Below are 25088 nucleotides of genomic sequence, written 5' to 3' on the forward strand. Positions count from 1 at the left end.
TTCTCAAGTAAGTAAATTACCACATATTAAATAGTAAAAATTCGGGCTAGTAATTTAGTCGAGTGGCGAGTATTTGTGACTGCATGCCTAAAGTGTCCTTATATGCTTCATGTGCAGCATAAACACTTTAGGCATGCGAAGTCACAAATACTCGCCACTCGACTAAATTAAATTAGTAACGTAGGCCGAACTAGCTATATGAACAAAGTTTTAGTGGTAACAAACGGAATTATTTTTCTAATCTTGGTGGTAATGATTTTGTTTAGAGATGAAACAAGAAACTCCGCTGCTATGAGTAATAACAACTTGGTTCGTAATTTTGGATACTTATATAACCATAATTATACCAGTATAACGTTTAACAGGACGTATAATAAAACGTATCAACGTATAGTATATCAATTAATCAATTTTTTGTGTTATGGCTCCATCAAGGTTATATCAAGGTGTTGATGATTCTGCCAATGTCGAGGTTGGATAAGACACGGCTATTCTAGTATATGATATGAATCTTAGGCCAAACTGGCCTCCAAGAAGCTTGGGGTGCTTAACAGAGCCTAACAGTACTTCACACCGAGTCACCATCTGTTGTTATATAAAGCGCAGGTTCAACCTCATATGGAGTACTGCTCTCATCTCTGGTCTGGCGCTCCACAATACCAGCTCCTTCCTCTTGACTCGATCCAATGGCGGGCAGTTCGTATTGTCGGTGATCCCGAACTTACTGACGGCTTAAAACCTCTTAGCCTTCGGAGAGACGTTGACTCCCTTTGGATGTTCTACCGTCTGTACAGTCAGCGTCAAATACTTTGTAGCAGTCAAAGTGGCCAAATAGTTCGGTACACCATACTAAATATATGGTGTACCGAACTATTTGGCTACTTTGGTTGCTACAAAGTATTTGACGCTGACTGTACAATTGGGAATGCTCCGAAGAACTTTTTGAATTGGTGCCATCGTCACGTTTTTATCATCGCACCTCCCGCCAAAGGAGCAAAGCTCATTCTCACTTCTTAGATACATTTGCCTCCTGAGGTATTTCCTTTAAGCTACGACATGGGATTCTTCAATAAGCGGGTATTTAGGTTCTCAAGGGTCGGCAACGCTTAAGTGGCTCCTATGATGTTGCTTATTTCCATGGGCAACGATTACCGCTTCCCATCAGGCGGCTCGTCTGCTCGTTTGCTGACAATACTATAATATAAAAAATAAATAAATAGTGTTCGGTGGGATTTACGATAAATCTGCAAAGAAATACAAATCACCACTGACTAACAGAATACATACAACTATTAAACAATATGAACACAACGTATAATATACAACCAATCAATACTTTATTACATTTTTTTTCGATTCGCGGGTTCACATCGATAATTTCCGTTTCCTTTTGTATTGATACAGAAAACTTGGGCTGCCATAAAAAAAACATCCAAACTGTTTTTAGGATACGGCCAGCGTTTTAAATAGTAGCTTGAACAATGTGGACTGCTTGTCATGTCATCTTCAGATTTGCTGTCAAGACTCAGACACCAGACAGTAGCTACTAGCTACTACTAGTATAGTGTAGTAGAACGGGTCATTTTCTGAACATTTGTCTATCGTTTGTTTTAAAGTTTTATTATTTAAATCCCTTAAGTGAACACACATTAGTAAAATGGACGACGATTTACCTACCGACTTCCAGGTCATCGTCGTTGGAACTGGTATGCTCTATATTTTTTATAAAACGATACCGGGCGTGACGGCAGCAACAGCAGTCTACTTATCGATCTGAGTTTTTTAGTGGCATCGAAGTGTATTTTAACTGGTTTCATTGACAACGTTTTATTTTCTTCAATAAGTACTATAATATTAATAAAAAAGTAGCAATACGTAGAACACTAGTATTCGTCACACGCAAATTAATTAAATATTTGCAGAGTTGGCTTAGTTCGATAGTCATTGTCTACGTATGCCATTGCAATTACATCCAAATAAAATTAAAATGCACGTTTTACTTTTATTTGGATGTAATTGATATTCTTTTTATATAATAAATATTCTTTTTAATGGAATTAAAATACATATGCTAATAAGTATCTCAATAAAAATCAAACAGGTGCATGTATATTTCTTGCATACATTTGATACATTATCAATAATAAATTATGTCGCTTAACTAAATATTCAGATAAACCCATTCCACCCTCAGGAAATATGACAGTTGGATTTATCTCAGTTTGAAGTTAAGCAACACTTATATTAAAAAAAATTGTATGACTAATTATATCTAATGACTCTAATGAGTAAACATAAAGGAAACTGTTTCTATAACACTATCATTATTTTGAAGTTATTAAAATGTGGACCTGGTAGAGAAATCTCAGTTTTATTTGGCTGCAAATGCATAGTGGAATAAGCACACATTGTAATGGGAGCATTCCATTGAAAGTGTTGGATGTGTGACACCATTTTTTTAATACTTCTCTTAAAGCGAAGAAACTAATATTTGGTAATAATTTGATAACCTGGCTTCAAATTCAATATTATGCAACATATGGCAGCTACCTAAATAAACTTTTGCAGTTCATTAGGTAGCTACCATATGCATCACATCACAGAATGCCCACATGTAAGGCTTACATGTTCTTATTGTATTTACCAAGGTATGGTGGAGTCGATTGTAGCTGCCGCCTGCAGCAGAATAGGGAAGAATGTTCTTCACTTAGACTCTAGCGATCACTATGGTGGGCTCTGGGCATCATACAATTTTGATGGGCTGCAGAAATTCATCAAAGAAGTCAACGCTGATCCTAAGCGTCAGCAGCAGGTCTACAATGTATCTGAAAATTGGTATATTGAAAAGTAAGTTCTGTTAGTAATGGTGTATTGCAAGTTGAATGTGTGTGTTAGCCTGTATAACAGCATATGATTCAATGCTCCACTCATTCAATGTTCACTCATTTCGTTGCTTTGTTTTTGTAGATGAAAAAAGTATACACATTACTTGGATATGGAAATAAAAATAAAAAACTTTATTTACTTTAAGAGGAAAGAAAGCTTAGCTTAGCTTTGCGATCCTAATGAAATATTGGTCCTTTTTCTATGAAATTCCATTTCGGGAGAAAGCGGTTTCAACTAACTAAATCTTAACAAATCACTTTGATTTTGATGTTGATTGCTTCAGCATAATATATTCTAGTTTTTCCTCTAAAACTAGTTTTTCAGTGTGTCAAAAATATACAAAAAAATCATGGAGAATGGAAAATATTTAGAAGTGGAAAAACATTTTCTCTTTTTGTATGGATGACTTGGACGAGTACATGTTATGCTATACTTCCCTCTTAATATAAGAAAGAAATTTGTTTAGATTTTGAACTACTCGACTCAAGAATTAAAGAATATGCATAGTCTACTAAGCTCTCTAAGAGAGAAAACATTGATTGATTATGAATCATGATTGGACAGAATTTAACAAATAACAATAAAATAGCTTTATACACTATCATGAATATCATATACTATATGTATTATAGTTAAATGAGTAAACTTCATTAAAATTGTTAAAAAAAGCAAATTGAATCATTTAAAGTAGAATACCATTCAGTGCAAGGTTTTTGTTACTTGCTAAGGGATGCACCACAAGAAGAAGAGAAGAAAGAGGAAGGGGAAGAATCAAAAGAGCCAGCCAAGAAAATTTGGAGCCAAGCAAGTTTTGCGGCCGAATACAGGAAGTTCAACATTGACATGACTCCCAAGGTATACTTTCCTTAATCTCTCTTACTTCTTTGTCATTTTCTGGGCCCAGATTAAAGTAGCTGGCATATTACCTTTCAAGTTTCAACCCAAAGGGAAAACAATTTAGGGCAGGTGTGTTTGGTGTGTTTTGTGTGTTCCGCTACCTAGTTTCGATGTTAAATTTTTATGCGTTATTATATGATTAAGCTAATGTTTTCAGGAAATAATTACTCTGAAAGTTTAAATGATCCCCCCCCCCTTTCCTCAAATTAGTGAACCCGTTCTTTTAAAATTGGAAACAAGTGAAACAACATTTTTATTAATGTATGACAATAACCATGTGTTAAAGCACATTTGACCAGATAATTTGTTTCTGTGTATGGTGGTCTTGCACGTGAATCCAATCCAATGAGGTGAATCCATTGGATGATCCGCACGCCGTGACATAGTTATATACGTGCGTAGCGCTGTCTCGCTCACACACCAGTGTGGCGTACGGATCTGTATCAGTGTGCACTCCGTACCCCGCAGCTGCTGTTCTCCCGCGGGCCGCTGGTGGAGCTGCTCATCTCGTCCAACATCGCGCGCTACGCGGAGTTCCGCTGCGTGACGCGCGTGCTCACGTGGCTGGACGGCAAACTGGCGCCCGTGCCATGCTCGCGCGCCGACGTGTTCGCCACCGAGGCCGTCGGCATCGTCGAGAAGCGACAGCTCATGAAGATGCTCACCTCGATCGTCGGGTATAATGAGGAGGAGATGAACAACGAGTTTAAGGGTGAGTTTACCATAATTTTTATCAAGCAGATACGCCTACGAGCGATATTGCAATTCTTTATATTAAAGGAAAAATGGAACAATTCACCGCATCCGGCACGACTCGAACCTGCGCCTTTTTGGAACACTGGTCCAATCGCTCTTAATCAACTGAGCTACGGAGTATAATTTGAGCGGTGATTTCTTTCCATTTTTACTTTAATGACCCTAATGTTTCGTTTCAAAACGCGCATTGAGATTACCGCGTTATGTTATGTATGCTTCGCACATTTTCTTTTTTGTTTTAGGCCGCTCCCTGACATGATCTTAACTTAAGAATCTGAATCTCTATTAGGTACTGAATAGTGTCTGGTTTTATTTTTAGAAAAATCAATTGAGGGAGACAATATTCTTACTCGTCGGAACAACGTTTTTTTTTACGAAACACTACTAAGTACATTTTTACTAAAAAAATCCTAAATAAATAACGAAATCTTTCTTTGAATTCCTAACAAGTGTGCAATGTAATGCAATTGGCTACTAGACAGTTTTTTCTAAATAATGTCAATCGAGCTTGATTTTCCTGAGAATCAAATGTAGTAGATAAAAAGATAAAATATATAGGACTTATGGCATTTAAGCCACAAAAAGGTCAGAAATGAGAGATATGCCTCTAACAAAATGATATTGTAATGTGACGTCACATTACATTAGTATGTCCTAAATGTATGGAAGATCAAGAAAATTGCAATTTTGACCCTGAAAAATGTTGTTTATGCATATAGTTGTCATACAATTTATTTTTCAATAAAATGTAAGGAATCGAATGGTACCTTTTACTTTTTAAAAGTAAAAAAAAAAATTTGGAACGAGTATTTTTTTTTATAACCTCAATATGTGTTTTTAAATTCCACTTTTTTTATAATATATATAATAATTCAGCCTATATACGTCCCACTGCTGGGCACAGGCCTCCTCTCATGTGCGAGAGGGCTCGGGCTATAGTCCCCACGTTAGCCCAATGCGGATTGGGGACTTCACATACACCTTTGAATTTCTTCGCAGATGTATGCGTTTCCTCACGATGTTTTCCTTCACCGAAAAGCTAGTGGTAAATATCAAATGATATTTCGTACATAAGTTCCGAAAAACTCATTGGTACGAGCCAGGATTTGAACCCGCGACCTCCGGATTGAAAGTCGGACGTCATATCCACTCGGCCACCACCGCTTTTTTATAATGGATGGCTCATTTTCTATCCATTTAGCCAAATTTAGTTATAATACTATAACACATGTGTCAAGTAGTAGGTACCCAATTGTAGCGTTTTATTAGCTAAAACGACCTTGAAGCATTAGACTGAGCATAATTCTGGGGTAGATTACTCACGCTGCGTAATTTTTTTGGCCTAGACATTCTAAAAATTTCGTTAGCTATATGCTGGCTATATTCAAGGATATGTATTGTATATATGTATTGGTCTCTAGAAGTATTGGTATGTAATAGAAGTTTCGATTGACCCTGGAGTCTGGTTGAAACAAGATAGATTCAAATAAGATATTTATGACAACTTTGTGGTTCTATGGGTATAGGTCTAGTCTAATGTAACTGTATTAAGCTTTGAAACGGTAATAAAAAAGATAATCAACTTTTAACATAAGACGCCTTACAGACTGGAACGACAAGACGTTCAAGGAGTACCTGACGCACAAGGGACTGACGCCGACTCTGATCCACTACGTGTTGTTCGCGATCGCGGGCGGCGACAACAACATGCCGTGCCTAGAGGGCGTGCGCGAGTGCAAGAAGTTCCTGATGAGCCTGGGGCGTTACGGGAACACTCCTTTCCTCTGGCCCATGTACGGCAGCGGCGAGCTGCCTCAGTGCTTCTGCAGGTAAAATTTGTTTTTTTTTTTTAAATTATTTACGTATAAAGAACCGTGGCGATATCTGAATAATAACGTCATTGAATTGGCGTCATTTCGCATCGATCACTAGGCTGCCAATTCGGTCCGCGAAAAGTGCCAATGTCTATACAATCCGGCCCGGCAAAAGGACGCGAAGGCCTGGATGTCTCTCTAGGACACTAAATATTGCTATTGTTCAAGTTACATTCAAGGGTAAGTCAATACCTACTTAGGATTAAAAAAAAAAAACAATTAGAGTACTCACGAATTGCAGAAACTGCATCATGAAAATTATAAGTAAGTCACTATAACGTTAAATATGTATGCAATTGTATACCTTACGTCTTCGAAATAAGTAATGAAATGTATAGATATTTATGGACGAAGATTTACCTGCGGTTCAGTGACCCAAATGTGCACCAAGTCGCAAGAAATTGAGGCGACTTTCTAATATTGCATGCCGCGCGATGACGTCATAACAAATATAAGAGATGCCACGAATATTTGGCAACTTCGGTATTCGGCGTATTCGGTCATTTTGCCGAATAGGTATTCGGTATTCGGGCGAATGTTACCTACCGAAAAAGAAAAATGAAACTATAAAAATAACCGCATACTACTTTATTTAATTATTTAAAATGTTATTCTGGGGAAGATGTTAAACTTTTTTGTATTAAAAATATTTTTATTTTTATCATGGCTTACATTTGATTGACTGTTAACTAAATTTACTAGTTCTGAGCAGCAACAATTAAATCTTAGCAAACGTGTGCTTTGTTGGCGAACAGTTTTCATAAAAATGTGACTCAAAATGTTCTGCGGAATATTCGGCGCTTCGGCCGAGAGAGGGACTGAACATTCGATATTCAGCCAAAACTACTATTCGTGGCATCTCTAATCACAAACATTTGGATGGACTAATTAATACTTTTATTTGAATTCAAATTAAGCATAATATTGGTACCTAGTCAGTGACTGATAAATATGTCTAAAGATTGAGCAGATTTTTTCTCGATCTGTATTGTAAAATGGACAGAACATTTATAGATTTTACGCCTGGTTTAAACATTTACCCCCTTATTCATAACGTATACTAAAGTTACGATGCCGCTAATAATCGTTTGTCCCTTTCCATCATACCAATACGTCGGAAAGGGACAAACGATTATTAGCGGCATCGTAACTTTAGTAGACGTTTATGAATAAGGGGGTAAAAGGGCAAGCGATATAAAGCGACAAACAACACCTCAACTTGTGACCCAAATTATTCGTGTGACATACGAGGGTTGCTACTTATATATCCGGAAACAAAAAAACAAACAAACGTACACGGCTGAAAATGTTTTTATTGTTTTTCAAAGTATTCCCCTTGATACACTTTTGCATTCGTGTGAACCAATTTTTGAAGCACTTCTGCCACTCCGCCTGAGGTACCTCCATAACGTGTTGTTTGAATGCGTCGACAGCATCTTCAGCGGTCGAAAATCGTTGACCGCGTAGTTTATTTTTTATATTGGGAAATAAATAAAAATCATTGGGTGCCAAGTCAGGGCTGTACGGCGGATGACCCGTTAATTCCACATTTTGACCTTCCAAAAATAGAGTTGTTTCGCGTGACGTATGACAGCTGGCATTATCATGATGAAGAATGATTCTTCGTCGCTGGTTAGTTTTACGAATTTGTTCAAATACTTCCGGTAAGCAAATGGTCGTGTACCAATCTGAATTAACCGTTTTACGGTTTTCTAGTGGCACTGTAGCTACATGGCCATTAATACCGAAGAAGCAGGCCACCATTTGTTTCAATGTACTTTTTGCACGAGTAATTTTCGTAGGGTTCGGCTCATTTTGAAACACCCATACCGTTGATTGTTGCTTCGTTTCGGGATCGTATGCATAGATCCGGGGATTCGTCACCTGTATAGATGTTATAAACGGCCTTTGAGTCACCACGGTTATATTTTTTAACATTTTATTGCACCATTCGACGCGAACTTCTTTTTGCTCCTTAGTTAAGTTGTGCGGTATCCAACGCGAACAAAATTTTTTTACAGCTAAATGATCATGTAATATGCTATTAATGCTAGTCATAGAAATACCCAGAGTCGCCTCTATCTCGCGGTACGTAACATGTCGGTCGTCCATTATAAGTTTTCGCACAGCCTCAATATTTTGTGGTACAACGACCGATTTCGGGCGACCTGCCTTAACTTCGCCCGTAAGCATACTACGTCCACGATTGAACTCACTAAACCAATGATACACAGTAGTTTTAGATGAAGCTTCATCACCAAAAGTTGAAGTTAGTTGATCTATGCACTGTTGTTGCGTTAAACCACGCCGAAAATCATAATAAATCATAGCACGAATATTTTCACGAGTGAGTTCCATTCTTGCAGCGAGATGACATTTAAAACCCGTCAAAAACAAAACACTAGCGTTACACTGAAAGAAATGTTTGCATAACTGTAACAAAATTTTGGTTACTGTTTACACAAAAATTGGGACTTGCGAACTATGTGTTATATGTTACAAAACCGTGTTTGGCTATCAGTGTTCAGGTACTGGGTATACACTACAAAATAAGTTTGTAAAATGCAAAGTTTATTTTCTTATAACCGTAGTTTAGTTATTTAGTAAAGTTACAAAACCAGTTCGGCTATCTATTTTTTTCAGTGTAATAAGAAAGAAAAAATATACCGGCCAGTACTTAAAAAAGTTCAAATTTTACCATGGAGGTCAAATATACTATTTAAGAAGATTGTAATCCCGGTTTCCGGGTATATAAATAGCAGCCCTCGTATGTGGGCAAAAATGTCACGCTGCCATTGGGTTGCTAAGCCATAAGCGACGCTGCATTAACCGGCACAACCGAAAATATTAACGTTGCAACAATCTTCCGACAAGGATGCTGTGGCCATTGATGAAACGTTTGTATGTCGTATAATTGACAGAAGCAGCTCGATTCGGGCAACCAATGTCATTTTGATGTTAGAAATATCGTAGATAAATCTTATTGGGATCATGGACATGTCGTTTAGTTATCGATCTTTTAATGATCTTTATAAGATCTTAAACGTGTCTTAATCATTCTTCGAATCGGGCCGTAAAAATATAAAGTCACGCCAAGGGGTTACATATATGTGAAGGCCAGAACAGAGGGGTAGAAGGGATAAACCTACTTGAATAATAAACTATCTTTATCTCTTTAAACCTGCTGTTTATAATCTACCCCTTCCAGAACAGGTGACACAAAATGTTTTTACAAGCTTTTATTTACTTTCACCTGACCGTTGTCTGTTTGTAATCAAATCTTGCAAGTTAAATTTGACCCACTTCCCGGTTTCCGATGAAGCTGAAAATTTGCATACATATGTAAGTCGGGTGACAATGCAATATTATGGTACCATCGAGATGATCTGATGATGGAGACAGGAGGTGGCCATAGGAACTCTGTGATAAAACAACGTAACCTAATTGTGTTTGGAGTTTTTAGGATTGTGATGAGTATTAGTTACTTGTGGAAAGAAAAGTACAGTTAGCGATAAAAGCTTGTACCAAAAATGAAATTTTTGCCAAAAACTTTTTAGTTTCTAAGTTTATAATCATTGTGTGTATGTTATTCTGTAAAGTATTATGTATGTATGTATGTATGGGCCTTTGCTGCCTGATGATAATATACGAACGAGCCCCGATGCAGTGGGAGTTCGCCTTGTGACACACAAATATTTTGTTTATTCTAATAAATTTTACACATGGAGATCAAAGTACTCCGTAATGGGAACCATAATAGTAATGTCTAATTTAGTTTATTTTGATCTTATAATAAAATTGCATGAAACTTTCATTGTTGAAATAATTAACTTGTTGTCCAACTCATGTTGTCCTCTCCTGCAACACTTCTATATAATTATTTTTTAATATTATACAATTATTTCCGTATAAAATTAAATTTCATAAGTATTAGTGATTCTTTAACAATAGTTATTTGTACAATAAGAGAGCAAAGTTTGATATTTCTTCGAGTGCTTGTTTTGAGTCCCGTGCGAGCGAAAGATTCTATAGTAGATAGAATCTTGAGCGTGGTAAGGGACTCAAAAGCGCACGAGATGTAAATAACTTTGATCTCGTGTAGTACACAAAATTTTTCACGTCAGTCAGCCATCAAAAAATACAACCTGAAAAAATGTAATCCGTCTTCATCACTATTTCACTCATGTTTTCTGAAGGTATTCTAACAATTAACTTTAATTACCGCAATAAAACAAAACGAAAGAAATTACAATAAAATGATACGAAAATAATGAATGAATTAACGAACATCAATTGACAGTTTAATCGTGAACTTTTTTTTTGTTAAAAAAAACTTTGTAAGTTACGGTCCGAATTGCGGATACTACTATTTGTCAACTATAGTAGAGATCGTTAAAAGTCGTTAAGTAGAATTATTTACTGCGTAACAATTGCGTAAATTTGTTTAAGTATATTGTTTTGATTGTATAATAAAATACGTAAAATATGGTATTTTTATTAAATTTTAAACTTTTATTTCATTAATTAATTATTACGAATGAAGACTCGTAGGGTGTTTTGGAACGATGCGGTCTGACTTATTTCGGGGGTCTATTATAAACAGTCAATATATCGTTGAATTACGTATGCACTTTTTTGTCTCTTTCTTTTTGCTAATGACGTGAAAGGGACAAAGACAATAGAATCCAAATACTTCGAACTTGTATTAGGCCCCACACGTTGAAATGACATTCGAATATGAAGGTCACTTGAATGTTATTTTGTCTCACTCAGTGAGCAAAATGCGATTTTGCTCACTGTTTTTAAGCAGAAAATTACCCTTGTTCCAGCTGCTGACGTGAAAAAAATATTATGTTTGTACAAACGCAAGAACCTCCAAAAATGGTCTGACCTTACGGGAACGTATGCATTGGGGTTCGTATATATATATATATATACTTACTGCTGTGGCGCAGCGACCCGAAGTGGATCTTGGCCTCCGACACCAAAGACCGCCATGCTTGTCTGTCTGTATACATATATATATATGCATATCGTGAAACGTGAAAATCTTTTGTCTTGTTTCCTGAGTCGACAGAGCGCTCCTATTTCTGGACAGTTTGCCCTTCGGGCATCTGCCTAGTAAAGGTATAGGTTTACATTACATATTACAGTCAAAACATTATACAGGAACATTACGATATATATATTACCGTTTTTGAACGCAGATTGTGCGCGGTATTCGGCGGCGTGTACTGCCTGAACCGCCCCATTGACAAGGTGGAGTCGAAGACGGTAGACGAGGGCAAGACGCAAGTCACCATCGCGAGCAAGTCCAAGACGCTGACCTGCGACCACCTCGTCATCGGCATCAACGACTGCCCGAAGGAACTCCTCTCCGACGAACCGGGAGAGCGCTGTGATATCTCTAAGGTTTGTTTCTCTACAAGCATGCTGCCTTAACCACTTCATCGACGTGGAATTGAAGGCAGTAGACGTGGGCAATACAGGTCATTATCGCTAGCAAGTCTAAGACGCTTAACTGCGATTACCTCGCTATCGTTATCAACGACTGCTCCAAGGAACTCCTCTCTGATGAACAGGCAGAGAGATGCAACATCTCAAAGGTTAGTTTGTTTATCCATACGCATACTGCCTTAACCACTTTCTCGACGTGGATCTGAAGACAGTGGGCGTGGGCAATACGCAAGACAATATCGCCGGCAAGATGTTCGAGTTTATATATATGTGATAGTTTAAATTTAGTCCAAGATCCCAGAGCAGCTAGACCTTACTTATTGTCTCATGAATAAAATGTAGGGGATGATATAGTGTTAGTATGTACTTTTAATATCTGCATATTTGCTATATTGGCCTGACGGTCATTTGTCCGGTTCAAGGTGCTAAAGGTTGGTAAAAATATTACTAACTTTTCTTAATATTCTCATGGCTGATTTTTATGTATTTTTTTTGAAAATATTGTTGAAAATTGATAATTAACATTGCCAGACCATTTCCGCCGTCGGTAACTTTTACCAGACGCAACCAAACAAACAAACATTCATTCAGCAAATAGGCCACAGGGGCACTTTTACATGTCATTTTTTACAATAAATAGCAAAATAAAATTACAAATATGGAATCAATTAAATATTAGATACTTTATTAGAGATGTACAGTCTCTAATTGTCGAATGATAAAAAAAAAATATGATAAAAAATACAATCAACAAATACTAAAATTCTTTAGAGATGTAAAAGTATCTTAAGTGTCAGATATAATGATTGAATTCTTATACAAATAATTAAGAGATGAAATTAACAAACAGACAAGAACCGAACGAAGTGTCTCACGTTAATGCCACTGAAAAGTAAAGTTACATACTTATAACATAACATGTTGCCCGTGTAAGCTTAAACAGACCTGTCTCCACAAACAGCACCCGTCCACAAGTATGACGCGTATCTCAGCCATTGCCTTCCTCAAGCTTCATTCGGGAAAGTGGCGATCCGATCAACGACGCCACCGTAAGCAAAGACTTTTAAGCGAGCATGACCTGCTCAAGCTGCCGGGCTGTATTAAAATATAATATTAAAAAAAAAAACAGTGAGATGCAACATTTGTGCTTGTATATTACATTAAAGACGGCATGACGGTGGTGAGCTCTGGATATGGAGAAGATCTGATTCTATTATTATTAAAGACCGTTTCCATAGAAGGAAACGTGTTTCTATGGAGTGATCCAGAACTCACCAAACTTCACTACTGAAAAGTTCACAAATACCTTCGGCTAACTACAATCATAGATAGGGTCGCGGTTCAGGCCACTATGTAGTGAGAATAGGTATCCAAAAATTTAAGGTAGGACGCCAGGATACTACTCTCATCAAGCGCATAACATATCCAAATGAAAATCCCAAATTTATTTAATATACACCTTTATTCCTAAAATATATATGACCCGCTACGGTCAACACGAGTTATTTATTAGTAAATAAGTAATACTAAATACTTCTTAGTGACACCACTATTTCTTGAAATTTACACTAAATACATCATAGGCATCTCTGTGTCTACGGACAACAACAGCACAAACACAAGACACAAGAGCAGCCGATTCAACGGAGCCACGCCGTTTTGTCGCCTAAATAGTGTTTAGTTGTAATTTTATAAAATGTATATGTATGTTAGTCTGTAAGGTATTTGTAATATGGGCCTTGTTGCCTGAATCAAATTTTAAATAAATTAAATAAATTAAATTAAATAAATAATATTCGAATGAGTATGCCTACCTATAAATAACTAAATTACAAACTTAAATTTAAATTGACTTAGAGATGTAAAGGTCTCTAAGTGTCAGAATCATTAAAAATAGGTATAGATAACTTAAAATATAAAATCAATTAAGAATAAAATATAATCTTAGAGGTGTATAAGGTCTCTAAATGCCCAAAACTAAAATTAACTAAAACAATATAATCAAGCGACAACATGATGGTCTCTTGTGTCAGTTCTACTGGACACTGTTACTGGCTTAAAGGCATCTTTAAAACTGTCAAAAAGATATTGTAACTTTGTACACATTTACTGTCTTCTTTCTGTGTTATGTACTTGTTTGTGCAATAGAGTGTTTACTACTACTACTACTACTCCTACTGATAGTTCCTTGAATATCATATATAAAAATCAAGAGTGAGAGTATAAGTAAAGTTACAATATTTTTTGACAGCTTTGAAGTGTCTGGTAATCTTTACCGCCAGCGGAAACAGTCTGGCAATATTGATTATCAGTTTTTAAAAATATTTTCTAATACATACATAAAAATCAGCCATGAGAATTTAAGAAAAGCGCCTTGTATTGGACAAATGGCCGTCGGCGTCGGGCCAATATAGCAAGTATACAAACATTAAAAGTACATACTAACACTACCCACCCATACATACATTACCCATACATTTTAGTCATGAGAAAATAAGTAAGGTCTGGCGGCTCTGGGATCTTGGTCTAATTCTATCGCGATCAGTTGCGGCAGTCGTCATCGGCATCCACGATAGCTCTCAAGAATTTTTCAAGGTGACCATATAGCCTTGTTCCTTCCATTGATTCGTTCTTTACATTTTCACGGCTTTTTATCAAAGTTTCTGTGAGTTGAATGCAAGCCTTGACACATTGAATAGTTATTTGTTTTGTCGTAGGGCGTGTTCATCACGAACGCGTCCATGCTGGCGAGCGAGAAGGAGCCGCTGACGCTGCTGCGCTTCCCGCCGCTCGGCGACTCGGAGCACGCCGTCACCGTGCTCGAGGTGGGGCCCGCCACCGGCTCCTGCCCCAAGGGACTGTGTGAGTACTTTAGCAAATAAGCCCCGTTAGAGCAGGGGCATGTTATGTAACGTTGTATTTTTATTTAATTAAAAATTAATGATCCTTTTACTCAAAATCACGAGTTCTTTCGGTCCTAATCTAATAGGAGTATAATGTGTCACAGAATTTTCATACATTTTTCGTTCTTTCCATTCCGATACTGTCATACAAAGTCTATGGAAAATGGTAACGTAATGGAAAAGAATATTACTCCCATTAAGATCTCGTGGTTCTGAATAGAAATAACAGAAAAAAATCCAAATAAAAAAAGGGTACTCAAACTTTAAATAAAATGGCTCAGCTCAGTGGGCACGGAAGCACGCGAACTTATCAACAAGCGGTAGCTTTTGTTGACTGAATTCGTCATTGGTTTTTAATCAGGGAAATAAAATTGTCGATTTGTCCCTTATCACTGAAAGGTTAAGAATCAGTGCTTTTAAGCAATTTGAACGACTTTTTCTAATGTTAGCATTGTTAAGCAATATTGTTAGCATAATCATAACGTGAAGCCATGATCTACGAGAACCTTAACAATAATATTTATAGTAATAAAATCAGGTACAGTCACCATCAGACATGTTGGAGCGGCAAAGGTGTTTAGAATTAACTATTTGAATACAGTATCTATTATCAAGACGTTAAAGTGCATGTTCAGTTATTTTTGTGCGCCTTTGCCGCTTCCATATATATCTTACGGTGAGTTAGAACAGATTTACTACCCAAATGTAGAAATTGCTAATCAGCGTAGACTTGTATTAAGGACGCCGAACTGCGTCGAGCACTCGCTATTAGCCACTTTTTACGACGTTTTTTGCTAGCTGCCGATGTTTTTAACGCGCCCTGTTTTTACTCCACGCATGACTCACCGACATTGTCCAGCTAAATAGGTAAATTGTAGGTACACCCGTCCGCCACGAGGTTTTTATTGCCTTAAACTAACTAACGGTAATTTCGAATTCCTCTTTCGCATGACACACGGTCCTTTTTACATGCTTTTATTTAACTTGCCCTGTTAGTATGTTAGTGTGGTTCAAATTTTGAAAGCTATTGACCTACTCCCCGATTTTGATTGAATTGAAATTTTGCATCAGATGAGGCAGGAGGTGGCCACGGGAACTCTGTGATAAAATAATTGTGTTTGGGATATGAGTTGCCCGTGGTGAGAAAAGTACAGTCAGCTATAAATAAAAGCTTGTACCAAAAAATATTTTTTTTACAAAACTTATCTTAAATTCCCTTACCTTTGTCATATTGCCGTGCACAGTAACGAAATAGCTTAGTTTGTAACTCAATTAATATCAAAAAGTGGCGCCATCTTACCGGCACAACCTAAAGGTTATGGCGCCATCGCTGGAAATGATGTCGCCACCATAGGCCTTTGATCTGTTAAATGATACACATTTTGATATATAACAAATTTAACACATATCAGGGAAAAAATAAGGATCAAAGTCAAATGGCGTTCTAAAAGAAAGATGGCAGTAAATTTACTGTGGCTACAAAGTTTTATTTGACAATCCATTTCAAATTCTCTTTGTCGGTATCTATATTTTCAGACGTGAACGCATCACCGTACCTACTTAAGAATTAAATGAATATTAAATAAAACTATATTTAAATTAAATAAAATCTAGCAGACAAATAACAATATAAATAGAAAAGCTATAGATAGGTATACCAAACTTCCATTGAAATTTGGATCCTTGTCTTAAATATCTTGTGAAGATTTCGTCTGGAACATGTTGAAAAACAATGTTCGTGGATCAGCCCACGTATAATTTACATCCTTATAATCATGTTTACCCGTCTTATTCCAGTCGTGGTATACTTCATCGCGAACAAGGTGAAAGACGCGGAGAGCGACCTCATGCCGTACGCCGAGAAGATCTTCCACATGGGCGCCGGCGAGTCCCCCGGCGACAAACCTAAGGTAACAGCAACGAACATGCCAAGATGACAATCGTTCATCGGCAAGTGCCAGTGTAATAATACATTACTATAGAGGCCGGGAAACGTAGGGTTGCAGGCCAAGTAGATATATACGGCTGAGCGTAGCGAAGGCGGCCGGCAACCCCGTTTCTCGCCGAGATATGTATAGTGCTTTTCTCAAACTTGCAATTAAAACAAAAAATTGTAGTCAATTTGTTTTATGGCGACCTACTCCGCTCGCCACTCTACCAGCGGTGTACAACCTTACGCGCGTAAGTCCGCGCGCCTGCGCGATGCGCCACCGCCGTTGCTTAGCAACGAATATGCACAACAAATCAACGGTGATTTGTACGGACCAAGCTAACTGAAGCTAGTTGATGGTTAGATGTCAAGACGTTGTTGAATGGAAACCTCGTTGGGCGAGTCCGACTCGCACTTGTCCGGTTTTTTTGTACGTGAAACGTCTTGAAAAATCTGAATGGGTCGAATCAAAAACCAGATGTAAAAGAAAGTGTTATGGCGCGGTGGCTCATATCTCTGCAGCTGTAATAGCTATATGCATAATTTTTATATGGATGTTTATGAAAGAAGCCATTATACTTGACGCGGCCAATGAATACATTTTTGTATGGAGTAACTGTCAATGTCAAATGTTTTTGGATTTTTTTTGTACTTTAACACATTTATTGAGAAATGCAACAATTTAGTTATAAAAATACGGTAAAAACCCATTATTTGAATTATTTCTTAAATTAAGTCTATCCAATAGTGAAATCGAGAAATTGTCATACGGATCATCATTGGCCGCGTCAAATAAAGGTACTTAGAATTGAATGTGTCGCTGACAGAGATGGCGTTCATTTTGCGCTAGAAACGACGCGGAGCTAAAAATAACCGGTAAGCGCGGTGCCTATTTACAAGGCAGTCGTCCTGTGGACATTTATAGAAAAATGTGACGTCATTTGATAGACCTTAATTAATACAAAAATAAAATACGTAAGATTATAACAAGTTGAGATTTTTTACAGATATTTTACGCTTGATCTTGTTTGAGGCTACGGTGTGCGAAAATTGATGTACAAAACTGGTGCAACATAGCTCGGACAGCAAACTCAAAGCAGAACAAATAGAACAATAGTATAAGTGTCCAAATGCGAAGGCCAAAGGCCGAGATCCGCGTAGGGCTGAAAGCTCGTTGCGTCCACGAGTGCGCGCTTTCCGGTTCGTACGAGTTGCATGGATCTAATCTCTAATTCATAATTAAATTCCGTCAAATCTACCAAGAAATGTCACTGTCACAATGACATCTGTCAACGTCAGTATGACGGGCCAGATGTCACCAACCTTTTTGAAATAATAAAAAATATAATTGGCTACTTGACAGTTTTTTGTAAATAATGTCAAACGATCTTGATTTTCCTGAGGATCAAATGTCTATATAGGACTCATAGCATTTAAGCAATGCAAAGGTCAGAAATGAGAGTTAAAGTCTGACGCTCGCACTCGACGATTGAAACGCCTCTAACAAAATGATAATGTGATGTGACGTCACATCACATAAGTCTGTCCTAAATGTATGAAAGATCAAGGAGATTGCCATTTTGAGCCTGAAATATTACGTTTATGTGTATAGTTGTGATACAATTTATTTTTCAATAAAATGTAAGGAATCGAATGGTACCATTTTCTTTTCTATTTTTGAAAAACAAAAAAAGCCTTGTAATTTTTTATAATCTCAATATACTTTTTTTAATTCCACTTTTTATAATGGATGGCTCATTTTCTATCCATCAAACTAAATTTTGTTATAATATTCAACATGTGTCAAGTACCCAATTATCTTACTGTCCGTTCGTTTGTTAAAAACCGTTTGTGTATGGAACACGAAAGTTACGTCAAAATATTATGCGACCGAAACCGGCAAAACGTCCCACTTTGTCACTTGCCATTAGGACGCCTTGGCAGGTTATTCGTATAAAGATACAAGCAAATCTCGTCCTTATTGCAAGCGACAAAGTGGAACGTTTTGCTCGTTTCGCTCACATATAGACTCCATTTTCCATACCTTTAATGAAACGCTACCAACTACATAAATGCAGGGTTTTTGTTAAATGTGTCGCCTATACTTCGACTCTTAGATGTTTGTTATGTATATAAGTAATTATTTTTTCATTATACGTACAAAAATCTTAAAATACCAAATCTAGCACAATTGTATTGAGATGATATCTGTTTTCTGATTACCCTTTCTGTTTCAAAAATACTATAAGTGATAGGCGTCAGATGCTGAATGAAGTAACAACATGACTTGAGTGTCATGGTCGCCATAAATCCATCATGGTACCCATAAGGGCGTATTACACTATCCTGTACTTGTCGTTTTCGAATTTAAGTTTTAAGGTTTAGTAATAAATTTATAATACCCACATCTTAAGACGAGAATGTAATTGTATTAAAACGGAATACCAAATGTTGTTTAGACCTGAAGTATGACCATTTCAAAACGAACATTTCTACCTCAAAATAGTTTTAATTCAATATTAATGAATGGGACTGCTTTTTTATAAGTCTGATTATTTAAAGTAATTATTTAAATGTAAAATGAATAAATTATTTACTTACGTGTATTTTTTCTCCAATAATATATTTACTAATGGAACGTTTCATTTTACTGGCAAACAGTGATAGATTTGATGGAATTTGATTATGAATTAGGCTATAGTGCTCAAACACGTAACAATAGTATACGTACCTAAGTATAATTGCGGCTGTGTGCCAGATACAGCCTAGTTACATTGTTTGTCTTCGTTAACTCACGCTTGAACCAAAAGGCGCGCTTCTCTCGGACGCTTCTAGCCTTCGGCCCTAGGCGGTGCTGGGCCTTCGGGCTTCGCAATTAAGGTACTTGGACCATTATTCTGTGTTTAAGCACTAATCTCCCGCAGCTCGGCCTTCGGCCTTGTGTGTATACGTGCCTCACCCGGACACTTCGGGACTTCGGCTTTCAAAATTCAAAAAAATATTCTGCAAGTAGGCCTAAAGGACTCTTTTACAAGTCTACAACATTTATAGTAACATCATATAGTGACATGAAAAATTCATAACAACATTTATAAATACAATGCCTGAATACCTGGGTAAACATTACATTATAATAATCTTAAAATAAATAATTACTACAATACAAGAATCTCTATGGTTATAAGTACATTAAATCTGATTCATCACATTAAAGATATTTGTGGAATTTTCAGGAAGCATGCATAGCTCGAACGCTCTGGGCCTTCGGCTCTACTCGGAGCTCGGCTTTTGATCATCGAATTCAAACACTTGTACAATTGTTCTTTGTCTAAGCACTAACTCCCGCATCTCGTCCTTCGGCCTCGGCCTCGAATACAACAACCCCTCGCTAACAACCCCTCTGGTGTAGCAGGTGTCCATGGGTGGCGGTAATCGCTTACCATCAGGTGATCCGTCTGCTCGTTTGCCTCCTCTGTCATAAAAAAAAAGAATAGGCACGCCTCTTCAGGACGTTTTAGGCCTTCGACCCTACGCGGATCTCGGCCTTCGGCCTTCGTAATAGCTGTCTACACCACGTTTCACGTAAACCGTTGCGGCTGTGTCCCTAAAACAGCCTAACCGCATTTTTATTCTTAAATCCGACTCACGCTTGACAGTAGATTTCTCATAGGTTTTTCAGTAATCTTTAGGTAAAGAACTAATTTGTGTATTATTTTTCAAAAGTTTAGGCCTTATAGGTTATATATATATTTTTAATCACACTTGCTCGAAAAAGATCTTATTTCATGCAGGTGTGCATAACTCCCTCGGGAATTTTAGCTTTTTTCTTTAATTATGTTACTTATTCATACAAACCAAGAAGCATAAATTAGTTTTACTTTTAAAATAGTGACATTTATAATATTTTTGTTTATTTTAAAATTATTTAATTTGATTAATTTGACAGCCGATAAAAATATTTTTACATAATTTTCAATCGTGGCTGAATGCCGAATAGGTCTGTGCCTTCGATGCCTCACCTGCCAAGAAATTACAAAATGGCGGACGAATGTTTGATATTTCACCGTATTTAGGTATTATTTCGCTTAAAATTTAGTAGTTAATTTAAATAGTTTTTTCTTCGCAAGTGTGATGAAAAACATTGTGTGTAACTCCGGGGGTAAGAATATTGTAAACTCGGGTCTTTCCACCTTCGTATCCAAATTTGACTTACCCCCCGTTGCACAATGTAGTATATATAACGTTTGCAGTGCCTGTGGTCGCTGCTGTACAACGTGGCGGACACGGGCGCGGGCGCGGCGAGCGGCGCGGCCGGCGTGCACGTGTGCGCGGGGCCCGACGCCGGCCTCGACTTCGACCGCGCCGTGCTGCAGGTCAGCCCACGCGACATGTTCGTCCATGTGGACGCTGTACTCGTATATCCTCATCTCATTTAACCTTTTCGACGCCGGGCCAAACACAAAAGCTGTCACTCGGACGCCACGTCACCGAAGTGTCAAAACTAAAATTGAACTTTATGCACGTAGGTGTATGTTGCTCTATGGTCTGTGACTGGCGGATTAATTGGTCTTCGGCGTTAGACCTACGTTTCGGATATATCCGTCATTGGCGACAAAAAGGTTAAACGACCGACGAAATAATCGGATATTATTTAAAGTTGGCTTTCTCATTTGAGTTAAATGTTCCCGTTAGAAATCTTCGATCCGTCGCTATATTAGACTCGGGCTAACCGCTTTCAGTGAGTGCAGATATGTAATATTCAGAATCAGATGAAGCCAATTAATCTCTCGTTATCTTTAAAATTAGCAACTGATTGTTAATCAGAAATCAATTGCTAATTTTAAATAGTCATCAGCTTGGTCACATTCGTTCGTAAGAGACGCATGTCAATAACGTTTGCTTATTACCCGAGGGCCACAATACGTACGCTCCGAGCACGCCCGCTCGACGGAGACGCCGACCGCTATACATCGTGTAAACAGATGTATGACGGTCGGCGAGAGCTCGAGCGTCAGTTTGGTGGCGGTCGGGTCGTTGAACCCTCGATGAAGTTTGACGGTCGTCCGCAGGCGGAGCAGATCTTCAAGCAGATCTGCCCCGGCGCTGAGTTCCTGCCGCGCGCGCCCGACCCGGAGGAGATCGTGTTCGAGGACGGCGCCGCGCCCGGGCCCGAGTTCGAGCGCGGCGGCGACGACGACCAGCACTAGCCGCGCCGGCGAGGGCGAAGCCGGGGCCGGGGCCGCCGAGGCCGGGGCCGAGGCTGGGGCCGGGGCCCGCTTCCGGTTGTGCCGTTCTCGACGACGTTCATCGTTTTGTTGTCAAAATGTTCTTGCTCGGAAATCCCCGTTCTTCTCATAAATATTTCTTCCAGTAAACGGAGAACGTTCTCGAGAACGGCCCTACTCTAGTCCCGCTGGCGTGTTTGTGTCGCCCGCACGTGGCGGTCTGTGAGATTTACTTATTTGTAATTATTTTCGGATTTTAGTGAATGTATTCATATTAGATAAAATCTCGATTTGTGGAGTCACGAGATTTTTATTTCGTAGAAAACTTGTGGATTCTTTTATAAAAAAACCTTTATATTAAAATATTAATAATTTAGGCATGTTATCTACGAAATGATAATTTTGCAACGTGACATAAAGAAACTGGAGAAATGTTACATTATTCTAAACCAATTCTAATTATCATTCTAAAGCTAATCCGAAGGACTGTCCGACATCTCATACATTGTTTGGCTCACTAAAAACTAAAACGCACTAAACCCGTTACAGTTCCAACCGTAACTAATAATTTGGTTTAATTATTGATGTCATTTTCAACTTTATCAAACTTAAATTCGTACGAAACGGTTATTAACTCGATAGTAGTAGCTCAATGTTAATTTTGACGTGCGATTATTATTTGGTGGGACTAACAAATATTAGATTTCTTAATTATGAAAAAATGATCTCTTACTCATTTTTATAGTTTGTTAGACAAGTGCTTGGCTGCTAGGTCGGCAAACTTTTTAGAAAAAGAGCCAAACTCAGCAATAATTACCAATAAAATGTAGCTCAAAGAGCCACAAGTAAGAACTCTCAAACTGTGGCTTAAACAGCCGCAGTTTGCCGACCCCTGGACTAGTGGACTTGATTATTGTTAAAATAAAATTTTAAATGAGGCTAAAGCATGTGCTCCGGGAAAGGTTAGCTATTCGAAATTCAGCATATTCTTTTTACCTTACAAGTTATAAACAATTGTATTCACAATTTTTAAGTTTATTTCCTTGGAGGGCATGCGTATTGATATCAATTGGCTGTTTTATTAAGATTGTTTTATGTTAATTTTATACGAATTTTACTGTGGGATTTACGGCTCGACGAGCTCTTACAAGCTAGAGTTTAGAAATATCAACAAATCGACTATACAATTATATTGAACTCGATATTATATTTAGTTATAGGTTGTGTCCTAACAAATATTCATATCAAAAGTGTTAAATGTTAATCGACATAAACACAACAGCGGGCGTGCAGTACATTTGAGCGTAACCCAGTTCGGTTCCGATTTTAGTATTTTGAATACATTGATACGCTCAAGGGTGCTGACTATAATTAAGGTATAAATAATCTCGGTAAGACTTTGATGCTTTCAACGCTTTTATTGATGCATTCCGACTGGTGCGTTAGGTCGACGGCGACGCGCAAGGCACGCTGGGTAGAACAACGTTTTAAGACAAAAGTACATCTTGAATTAGGTACTTATTTCGGTAGCTATTTCGACAATTACTTACTATATATTATAAAGCATTTGCTTTGTTTTTCTCATCATTTTCGTAAATATTTGTGTTGCATCTCCTTCAGTATTTATAGAAAAATAAAATAGATGCAACAGTGTTACCGCAACCCGAATATTTAGTAAATAGTGTGTTGTGCGCCGCGTTGAGACTTGACAGAATGATTGTAGACTGATTTACCAAGTTTACTGCGACAAAAAAATACGAGATAAAATTTGGTTGCAATGATTGATAGGTTGTCGGCTTTTTAAAGCATTAGGAAAACGTTAAGACTCCGCTACACCTAATGCGTCAATGAACTGCGGATTGCAATGCGAAGAAGAGGATTGTCAGTGTGATGTACGCCCGAGGGGCTCCACGACTCGCTGCTTCTCTTGAGCGGTAGGTTTGGCCGAGGCTTTAATTTATGTTTACAGGTGACTTGGTAAGAAACATAGTATTTAAAGTGGCGACGCAGGGTCAAGCGGGAAGCTGGCTACGTTATCTTGATACGAAATAGCAAGATGAACATGTAGCAACTAATAGTATTTATAAAGTCGAATCAGAACTTCAGTATAGTCAGCATCAGAAGTTGCTAAACGGGCGAGGAACTCAAAATGATGTGAGCACAACTTTATTGTTAAGGTTTTAAGAGCATTTGCAGATCTTTTTGACGCTTACCTGCTTTTGATGCTAACTGTACGCTAACGAAATAATCAAATATTATTTTAAGATATAACTTTTAAGCGTTATTTATTCTGAATACTACAAAAGTGTTTTCATCACACTTGCTCAAAAAAGATCTTTTTCATGCAAGTCTACTGAACGACAAAGGCTTATATTGTTCCCGCGGGGGTTATGGATTGTCAAAAAACTTTTTTTTAATTATATCACTAATTCAGACAAACCAAGTAGCATAAATGAGTTTTACTATAAAAATACTGCCGTTTAAAATATTTTTACATAATTTTCAATCGTGGCTGAATGCCGAATAGGTCTGTGCCTTCGGTGCCTAACCTGTCAACAAATGACAATATGGCGGACGAATGTTTGATATGTCACCGTATTTAATAATAATAATTCCGCTTAAAATTTAGTTTTTTCTTCGTAAGTGTGATGAAAAACTTTGTGTGTAACTCTGGGGGTAAGAATATTGCAAACTCGGGTCTTTAATTCCCTCCAGCCTGCGGCTGTCGGGAATTACCACCCTCGCTTCCGAAATTTCACTTACCCCCCTCGTTGCACAGTGTACTATTATTTATAGTTTAGTCTTATCAATATTGATAGCACCTACATTCGTAAACACTTCTGCGTGTCTTAAATGTGTACTTCATATTTATGTTCAGTATTAAACTCTGAAATTTTATATTATTTGAATTGTCATCAGAATTGAAAGTTCAAGTAAGTGTAATCGGTACTGTTGTGAGGTTAAACTGTGCAATTATCGTAGTTATAAGGACTAGGCAGTTCTGAAATGTTAACATTTTGAACGCACCAGTGTTAAGAAAAGATCACTACTGATTATTTTAAATGAAAAGCACGTTTAATCGATATTTATTGTCAAACGAGCATAACCATGCCTTCGCTGCTTGTGCATTTATAATTCAAATAAATTGTGATTAATAGTA

General features: G+C 37.6%; 1 protein-coding gene across 1 annotated transcript; it reads left to right on the plus strand.

The window, feature by feature from the left end:
* Positions 1-1541: 1541 nt before the first annotated feature.
* LOC133517163 (rab proteins geranylgeranyltransferase component A 1) lies at positions 1542-25088 on the plus strand. The gene is made up of 10 exons (XM_061850347.1): positions 1542-1706; positions 2649-2847; positions 3615-3741; positions 4252-4495; positions 6146-6368; positions 11621-11825; positions 14588-14732; positions 16571-16683; positions 20954-21076; positions 21773-25088. Exons 1-10 carry the CDS (start codon positions 1658-1660, stop codon positions 21908-21910), a joined length of 1566 nt encoding a protein of 521 aa, XP_061706331.1. The 5' UTR covers positions 1542-1657; the 3' UTR covers positions 21911-25088.

Source organism: Cydia pomonella, chromosome 4 (genome assembly GCF_033807575.1).
Source record: "Cydia pomonella isolate Wapato2018A chromosome 4, ilCydPomo1, whole genome shotgun sequence".
Lineage (NCBI taxonomy): Eukaryota > Metazoa > Arthropoda > Insecta > Lepidoptera > Tortricidae > Cydia > Cydia pomonella.